We start from the raw sequence: 10,000 nt of genomic DNA, 5'->3' as shown, positions 1-10,000 counted from the left end.
TTAAAATCAATTGATATTTGAAGGACGAGTTTTCTGGCTAAATGTTCAGAAATGAGTTTTTTTCAGAATACGGCAATTACACCATACACTATATTTTGTTAGTTTTCTATCGAATTCAATTATCTCTTCTGGCTGTTGCGTTCTCCATCTACGAGTATTGTCACGATTGCAAAAGCAAACCCAATGTCGTAAAATAATCCTTTGTTCGAAAACATGGGTCTTCCCAAATAATGGGTTTTCCCGTAACATAATAATAAAATGTCAAGAATGACGTTTGCAAATATTCACCAGCTGGGAGGTCATTATATTTTCCAAGTTTGACCGATATTTAGTTTACAGGGATATAATTTTACTTGTTTCCTGATAATAATATAGTGGATTGAAAACATGCAGATAACAGCCGTGAAGCCGTTCAAACTGATTGCGTAGGTTCATTGTCATAGATAACTCGTACCTTTTGAACGTCATCATTTGATATTAGCTTTCTTCCCAATACGATTCAATAGTCTGGTGTCACGCCCGCTGGCAACGGCGGCCATCTTGGTTCTAAACAAAGAAAATCATTACTTTATATTTTTCATGCTGGCTAGAACTTTTCATATGTCTTGTGATCAGAATGTGTAAAAGTCAAAACATGATCAAATGTATGTGTTTTGTTTTTTTTTTTCCTCTGGTTACCCTTTATACTCGCCGGAGAAATATTTCATACGGCGTCCGCCATTGTTCCGATAGTTTAGAGCCAGTGTTACTAAGTTACCATGCGTCATTAGGAAGGAAGTGACGTTACGACTGTTGAAGAGTATTTGAATTAAATCATTGTGCCATAATTTATGGTCTTCTTCGATGGTGATATTATGTGAAATTCTAGGTGTACATTCTCTTCACTTTAGTAGTAGTAGATGATTTAGAATCATGACAAAACCGCAAAGCCACTATTGTTTTTTCCTCGTCTTCTTGACGTGTCGATAACGCGTTTAATAGATAAATTGCACTACGTTTTACCTGAATTCAGGTGTGACGTAATATTATTGAATCGATTTGAAATTTGCATTAATTAAAACTTAGATGAATTCTACATGTGCAATGAAAAAATGGATGTTTTTATCCAAACTGATTTATAGAGAGAATAATAAATGGACACCCTGTACAGGCTAATTGCTGCAAATGATATAGATAGTATGCGCTTGGCTAAGAAGCTCATAACATTGCCATCCGGAAGTATAACGGACCAACACACAAAACTGTGTGTATCCATGAACGTTTATAGTCGGGTTAATACAGTCAGTTCAGTGAGCATTACTCATAAACGCGGATGGCAAAAACCAATAACAAAGACCTGAATGACGTCATCTTCGAACTATCTATAGATAGTACGAAGATGACGTCACTCAGGTCTTTGTTATTGGTTTGTTTTTTTTTTTTGCCATCCACGTTTATGAGTAATTCTCACTAAACTGTGTGAACCATACTATAAAAGTTCATGGTTACACATTGTTTTGTGTGGCCCGTTTTACTCCCGGATGGCAAAGTTGTGAGCTTCTTTGCCAAGCGCATACTATCTATAAGAATATTTTCTTCGTCACTCTATCTGCCAACAAGGACCCAATGCCCAATGCATAGATAGTTGAAACAAACTCGTATGAGCGGATTATGACGAAAGTAATTATGTAATCCAGAACCTGAACAAGTTTTTCAGCTGATTTTGAATTGAATTTTGAAATAAAAAAAACAATTTCAACAGTTTGTAATTACAATAATATTAATATAATTTCATTGTGCAATATCTTTGTGAACCAACGATACTCAGTTCACGAAGTGCAATATAATATTTAATGTAAACATGGCATTAATCTACCTGTTCATATATCGATAATCGATATCCCTAACTAAACGTGTCATATGAATATATTTTTCAGTGTAAGTGAAAAAAAAAATAGCACGGCTTTGATTTTGTCTGTATAAAATTGCAGTTGATCGCGCAATGTTATTCCAATGTTAAGCCGTCATTCAGACTATTCTTCCTGTTTGTCTTCCACACCCCTAATAACAAAATGGACTCGCTAGGTCGACCTCAGCTGAGGTCGTCCGCGTCTCGTGTAAAAAGCTAAAAATAGGTCGCCCTCTTACGTCGAGTGAGGGTTACGGAGACCAGCCGTCGCGAGTGAACAAGGAGTTTTGGTTTAGTCGCAAAACATTGCGCCAGTTGTGAAGTCGCCGGTCTCAAACCAGAGACAAAGTGATAAACTTTATTTCTTGGATAATATTCATTCAATAATGGAAAAGAAGTTTTCTTTACCTGGTAAAAAGTGTGTGTCTAAACCTCGACAGTCTCGTAAAAGACCCGGTTGTATTCGTTTGTTTGTTTGTCCGACAACGGGTGGTCGGTTGGAGATTTCTGTTTCACCACGCGAAAGTATTCTTGGACTAAAAACTGCATTGGCTAGAAAACTCAAAACAAATCCTGCTCGGATCACACTTATTTATAAGGAAAAGTAAGTAAATAATAATTAAGTTTATGCAATCATTTTGTATATTATTTTCTTTTCGTGGGAATGACGAGCTGAGTTGCAGTTGCAGAAAACTAAAAACTTCTGTTTGTTTGACGTCACAGTGACGCATGGACTTGACCCCTGCGGTTTAACCTTTAGTCTGGATTCCCCTTTTGTTGTTTTGTTTTTTTAATTCCACACCAGTTAAAAGTCGTGCTCTGGACAACCATGTATTTAAGATTGGGCCAGAAAAGTCGTCCTTCAATATCAATGGATTTAAATTACCCTTATCTTGGCAATAACTCCCAAAACTGGGACTTCGCCAATTTTTTTAATTGGCTCACGGTTTTCTAGAGTACGGCTGTAAACTGGTTTAAAATATTCTTTTCTTTATGTTTCGATTAGGATCAATTGAGGATACATAAAATGTTTACATCTGTACATTTGGACTTGGGACTTGTTTATCACAATCGGTGAATCTCGATCAACCCAGCATTCAATTATATTCCAAGCGAGCTCATACCAGAGCCAGCCTAGTAGTGGTAGGCCAAGGATTTCCCATCCCCTCCCACTACATTCACTGATTCACATTATTTTTCTCTTCTTTGTTTTGCGTGGAGGTAGGCTTGGTGGATTTTCTTTATCCGCAGGTTAATCAGGGGGGGGGGGGGGGGGGGGGGGGGGGGGGGGGAAGGTGCGGGGAGTCTTCCTACTCTTGACCTATAGGTTACCTTGGATTACCCTACCTACATTTCATGAATCGTATAAGGGTGTTGAAATACCCTAGGTCTAATAGCTATTCAATGATTCAATGGAGTACCAAAGTCTCTCTCTCTCTCTCTCTCTCTCTCTCTCTCTCTCTCTCTCTCTCTCTCTCTCTCTCTGTGTGTGTGTGTGTGTGTGTGTGTGTGTCTGTCTGTCTGTCTCGCACTTTTCCTTCCTTTCATATTCCCCGCAATGTAGACAATTCTTGCTTCAAAACTTCCCATTTTCTTTGTCATGATTGATGTCGATAAGCTGTTACTATTACTATCATTAAATACGCGAAAGATAGTTTTATGGACATAAATTTTAGGCCTAGATTATATAATATCAGAAGAGTTATGAATACAGTTCACATCGAATACCCATATGGTTAAATGACAATTTTCAAACGTTGATTGATTGGAGTTGGGTTACGTTCAAAGAAGTCTCAGGTTTAAAGTATTTGGATACATTGGAGGTCACCTGGTTCTATCGATATGATTTAGGCTGAGGTGGACTAGACCATCCAGGGTCCAGTTAGAAGAGATTTGTCACTTAACAATACAATAACAATTGTTTAGACTGGCTAGATAAAGAAGGACTCGTTTTCTTTAGAAATCTTGATGTGAAATTGAATGTAAGCTTCAATTACGAAAGCAGGTAAAATGGACGTTTTGGGTTTCCCCTTTATCAACCAAACAGATTGAATGAAACCCGAAACATCCATTTTATCTGTTTTCGTATATTAAATTGAAGCTTATATTCAATTTCACATTGTTTTTTTTTTTATTTCTTCGAGCAGCACCATTAACATTTATCATTTATTTATTTATCAATTATTTATCGAAATATTGGTCAATCCTGTGGGTCAGCGCAATCTGACGTTAACAGTTTGATATTTGATTTTGTGGTATTTTTTACAAGCGTTTGTCAATGCAGCCATCGCGGTGATTGTTGACCGCAATCAAGTTTAATCATCGATCAACCATCAACCCCAACAACTCATGCATTCTTCCCTCCCAACTGTTTCTCCTTGCAAACACCTCTATCTGCTTGCGGTTACCAGTGACCGGAGCAGCAGTCGACCTCGTGACCTTTGCCTCACCTTTCGCTGTTGAATTAGGCGAACCAACACCACGCCCGACGTCCTTTATCCGGACACTCAGGATTGGCAAGCCTAGTACACTGCCCTCTGAGCCCGGCTAGTAATCAAGCTGATGCTGACTTGGACAAACCTTCCATGCCTAGCTGGTTTGCCTCGATCTCAGCCTTGTTGGGGAGATTGGGGTCAATGCACGCTTTGTTCACAAAGTTGGGTTGGAAGGGGGGGGGGGAGATAATATTTCTAAAATGAAGAATAAATGATAATGAAATAGCCGTAGTGAAGACATTTCATCTAAACAAAATATTGAAAATAGAAAAGCTTCGGAATTAAACATGAATATGCCGTCTCGTTCCCGTGCTTCCAAATCAACAGATTAAGTTCTTATGTTTATTTACTCTTCTAATACGATATTAAAATGTAAACTTTGTTGACAAAGTTATGCCCATTTTTTCTTTTCTTTAATTATAACCTTGGCAAGCGCTTGTGCATTTTTAAGAGCACGACTTCTCACATCCCAGCAGTTTGTGAGTTTTATATCACTTGCAGAAATCATGTTATCAATTATTCATACCCATAATACATTGTGAAAAGTAGAGGAGAGAATATATATATATATATATATATATAATATATATATATATATATATATATATATATATATATATATGTCGTAATATTACTCATAATATTGATTTTCACGAAAGTTACTGAATGAAGGAGAGTCGTGTTTTCAATACAATAAAACAAATTTTGTTTTTACATAAACAGAGATGTGCACGTTTGTTTGTTTTGTGTGTGTGTTTGTTTGTTTGTTTTTGTAAGAAAAATTAAAGTCATCGTCATCTTTAACGAGAGAGAGCGCGTAATGACGTCGTTGCGAGTAGTAAACGTGTGGCCGTGGTCGAAAACCCCAAACACCACTTGACGTAAACAAGCCGGTCATCAGTTGTGTGAGGAGAGCGACAGGTAAAACGATACGTCGCAACACGATCAATGACTCATTCTCATCGATAATGAGTCGGGCCGTGCTTCGTCTGCTTTCTACTTTGCATATTGGAAAATGAAATAAAAACATATCACGCAGTTTACCGCAATAATTTTTTTTCATTGTCAATATGGACGCCTATGAACAGCTTGTTTTTGCGGCGGTGTGAATTGTTTTAGAATGATGTCATCCTTATTGACTGATATAGTCCCGCGCAGCGACAAGTAGAACTGACTGACAGCCGTCTTACTAATCATGAACATCTCTGATAATGGTACTAATCCATCACATAATGTATGATATGGTGCCCCCTCCATTGAATTGGGTAGCGCAATCATTCACAAACAAAGGGATCTGTTTCCACCCCGGGTTGGTTAACTTGTTTTGTTTTGTTTTTTATTGGGTTTTTTTTTTTAATTTTTGTTGTTGTTTGCTTTGTTGGGGTTTTTTTCCAGTCTCCTCTATCTCACATCAAGCGTTCGGGTAGCTTGGTTTTTAAAGTGTCGCAGGATGTGCTTTGCACGTATGTACAAAGGGTAAAAGCAGTTATTATTTGCCGTGCAAGGCTACTCAAACCGCGATAAAGTCCGACTGGATGCCCTGTAACTGTAATACCAGTAGTAATAATCCAAAGTAACAGTCGAAGGTTTTCATTGACAGAATAAATTTTAATTCCTGGTTTGAAAAAATGAAACGCAATTTAGTTGTTTTCCTGGAATCACAAATTCAGTGGACCCCCCCCCCCCCCCCCCCCCCCTCCCTCCCGGATCGAATGCTTCCCATCTGTTTTTTGTTACTGCTGATATTATTGAGGTTGAATTTGTTGCCTTTTTGGTTTGATAAATTTACTCAAGCGGTGCATGCATGGTTTAGATTTAGATGGATTGGCCATGCCTTAGAATGTCTTGTCGCATGAGGCATGGTAGTATAGAAAACAATATAGTGTTACTCTATCAATAAATATACGCAGACAGATCATTTCCTTTGCCGTTATTTGTTTGTTTTCCATTTTCTTTTTCTTATCCCCCCCCCCCCCCCCCCCCCCTCCGTTTGTTAAACAAATTTCTTTCGTATTACGATTTTTTTTCTTTTAAATGTTATTACATTTGTTGGTTCGTGCTTCTTTTTCATTGTTTGTTCGGGGTTTTTTTTAGGGGGGGGGGTGTTTTGTTTTAATTAGAGGGGGTTGCTTGTCTTGTGTTTTATTTGTTTGTTTGTTTGTTTCTGATTTGTTTTCCTGATGCCTCGTTCTGAAAGTAAAGCCCTTTTACTGCCATGTGTTGCGAATGCGCGCCGGTCGATGAACATCCCACAAAACTGGCTTCCCGTATAGATTAGATCGATGATGATTACAACAACGTAAACGCAGTTTCCATAAATTATGTGCACGTTGTGTTCCCTTGCGTAGGAGGTTGAGATCGTGTGTACTTGAGATAATTATAATTTTTAAAAAGGTATTGATTCGCTCATATCTACGTTGAGTAGGCTGGGTCAAAAAAAAAATCACATCCTGCGACACTATATTTTTTTTCGCATTGATAATGTTATTGGTATATTAGTGTGCATACGATTTTGGTCTGATTTTTTTTTTTTTTTAATGTGACGATGGCGTCTACTGCATTATTTGAATATATAGCGTCTAGATGAATTTGTTCAATATTAGTCTTTGTTAGGAGAATGGCGCAATCCCATCATGCATGCATGATTTTTCTTTCTTTTGTTTGAAGCGTTCATCGTTGGCTTAACTGAAAGGAGAGGGGGTGGAAGAGAGAGTTTTCTAATAGAGATGACAATGCATGTAGACATCATTTATAATAAAGTTTTCCAAAGCTAGAATGATTTATTTATGAATAAGCCTGTAATGATAAACTACAGTTCTACGACCATTGTTCAATATAGTATATAAATACACGGACAATTTCATTACTATCGAATATTGTCCTAATAAACGCACAGCCTTTCGGATTTCCTACCACCTTTATTGTGTGTGTCAATGTGGAGTTTTGAAGAAGAAGAAAAATAGCCAGAAAAACGAAAACAAAACACTGGGTTTGTTTTTTTTTTTATATTACATCTGGCTGTCCCGTTTGGCTATGACGACCGATAATAATATTTCTTCTCGTTCTACATGTTGCGTTGCTGTTGGTCAGGGACCCTTTGTACGGCGTCTTGGGCGCGTTTAGTGATTCGTGGATATTGCGCTATATGAAAGCTCCAGTTCTTTTTTTCTTTCTTTTTTTTTTTTTTTTTGACCCAGCCTACTCAACGTAGTGTATTGAATTTAACGTTTTGGGAATTGTGATTGGATGAATTAATCTTTAATTTAATGTTTAATTGATAATATACAATGATAAAAGATATGCGAAACAGTGCATAACGTTTTTGCGTTGTTACAGGAGTCGACCTCATTTTATGAGTGCTTAATAAACGCCCCCCCCCCCCCCCACTCCCCTTCCCCCTGTTATCTACATGTCTGTCTGTTTTGTTTTGCTGTATTTCCTATCGGACATGGATGGGTCGCATTTATACTTTCTTTAGTTATTTATTCAGGATGGTGGGCGTTTTTTTGTTGATTTTTTTTAAACGTAGAACATCGATGTGTTAAGCTGTCCCTCAACTTGTCCCAAGATTTTGAAACCTAAGACTTCAATAAAACTCTTAATGCGGATAAAGATTTTTTTTTAAATGATGGAGGTAATCTTAATTCATCGATATTTGAAGTTAAAGATTGAGAGAAGGGATGGCCAAATTGAAACAAAGGATACTCGTCACAGCAGTCTTTTGTATTACAACCATCACAAACCAGAGATTGGTATGAGGGACCCACTGATTACAGCCTTGTTTGAGTTGCTGTGAATAACAAAACACGCGACTTTTTCTCTGTTTTGCAAATAACAATGTGAAATTGAATGTAAGCTTCAATTTAATATACGAAAACAGATAAAATCAGATAATGTGGTAGTGGCATTGTTAAGATGAATGAGCAAAATCTGTGTTATCTCATTCGTCTGTAGTGTTTCATTCATCCTGTATTGTTGATAAAGGGGAAATCCGAAACATCCAATTTTTTTTCTGTTTCCGTAAATTAAATTGAAGCTTACATTCAATTTCACAGTGTTATTTCTTCGAGCTTCGAGCAACACCGTTTATATGTTCTGTTTTGTCAATGTCACTCCTCCATCAATTGCACTTTTCTATCATACTTTTAACAGCTACGTATTTAAGATTTAGGTCGGAAAACTCGTCCTTCCAATGCCAATCTATTAAAATGACCAAGTCCCAGGTTTGAGAGTTTTTGCCAAGATCAAAGTAATTTAAATCGATCGATATTTGAAGGGCGAGTCTTCTGGGTTTTGAATACGTGTTTGTGCAGTATAGTTATTGTTATAACTTTGCTCCTTCACATAGGAAACCGATATCCTGTTTTGTTATTATGATATTGTTATGCATGTAACAAAAATTATATTATTACATGGAGATCGGTTGCTTCATATTTTCGTCAGTGGGCACACCGACAACTTAACAACTTATTACATTTTTATCGTAATTAGGAAGGATGCGTAGAAGCATGCAATGTTTACCAATTGTTATTATGCGTGGATTTATTATTGTTAATATTATTATTATTATTATTATTATTATTATTATTATTATTATTATTATTATTATTATTATTATTATTGTTATTGTTATTATTATTACAATTACTATTATTATTATTATTACTATTATTATTATTATTACTCGTAGTAGCTTTAGAAGTAGTAGGAGTAGTAGTAGTTGTTGTTGTTGTTGTTTTAGTAGTATGTAGTTGAAGAAGAAATAGAAGTAAAGTTAAAAGTACAGTATTAATAGTTGAGCACGTTCGACATGAGCTGTAGAAGAAATAGCAGTTTCTTCTTCTTCTTCTTCTTCTTCTTCTTCTTCTTCTTCTTCTTCTTCTTCTTCTTCTTCTTCTTCTTCTTCTTCTCCTTCTTCCACCATCTTTATCATCATCAATTTATCTTTTCATCGTTCACCGTGTCTGCGTTCTTCTTTTCCATGTCACCGATCCCCACCACCCACCACCACCACCACCACACTTCCTTAACGCTCATCTTAACACGTTTGGTTTTATACATCAGGTAAGTTAACGGTGTGTTTTTTACTGACATTTTTTCATTATATTATGTTATTTCTCAGATGTGTTTACCTCAATGTCGATTATAACAAATTGTGTGTGTGTGTGTTTTTGGGTTTATGTTTTTTTTTTTTTTTTTTGTTTGGGGGGGGGGGGGGGTGCCATTTTGATTGAATGTACATAGTACATACTCTATTCATATTAGTTATAAACTGCATAATGTATCTACTTTCCTGGTAGGCTGATTTGTATGAGCGAAAGGACAGAGAGACTTGTTTTGTTCTTTCTGTACTTATGACCTCTCCATTTCGACACGAGCTCGGCGTGATAATGTGGTAAACACAAAATTATTACGTAGTGACCTAGTTAGCGTCTGGAAAACACCGAAGATCAATGGCACAATCCTCGCGCTGCGCATAATTATTCCTGCTTTCAGGAATTTACCGGAAGTAATTGAGGTGGGGTCATAACAAATATAGCAGCAGATAAAGAGATATATGCTATTATGCTATCATGTCTATATTATTATAACATATGTTGGATATGTGCTCCCGTTT

The 10,000-nt window shown here is 36.8% G+C and overlaps 2 protein-coding genes across 3 annotated transcripts in view; one reads left to right on the top strand and one right to left on the bottom strand.

The window, feature by feature from the left end:
• LOC144981136 (carboxypeptidase B-like) overlaps window positions 1-10,000 on the bottom strand; it is a 438,762-nt gene that overhangs the window by 355,596 nt on the left and 73,166 nt on the right. The gene's annotated exons all lie outside the window — the stretch shown is intronic.
• The window catches only part of LOC144981084 (midnolin-A-like), a 36,864-nt gene continuing 28,984 nt past the window's right edge, over window positions 2,121-10,000 (top strand). Inside the window, exon 1 of the mRNA XM_078929205.1 lies at window positions 2,121-2,492. Within this exon, the coding sequence (XP_078785331.1) occupies window positions 2,275-2,492 (218 nt within the window). The 5' untranslated portion in view covers window positions 2,121-2,274. The remainder of the gene's footprint in view (window positions 2,493-10,000) is intronic.

This window comes from Berghia stephanieae, chromosome 1 (genome assembly GCF_034508935.2).
Source record: "Berghia stephanieae isolate SIO BIC M18660-M18661 chromosome 1, UCSD_Bste_1.3, whole genome shotgun sequence".
Lineage (NCBI taxonomy): Eukaryota > Metazoa > Mollusca > Gastropoda > Nudibranchia > Aeolidiidae > Berghia > Berghia stephanieae.
Note: the sequence above shows the minus strand (reverse complement) of the source record. Positions and strands in the feature narration are given on the sequence as shown.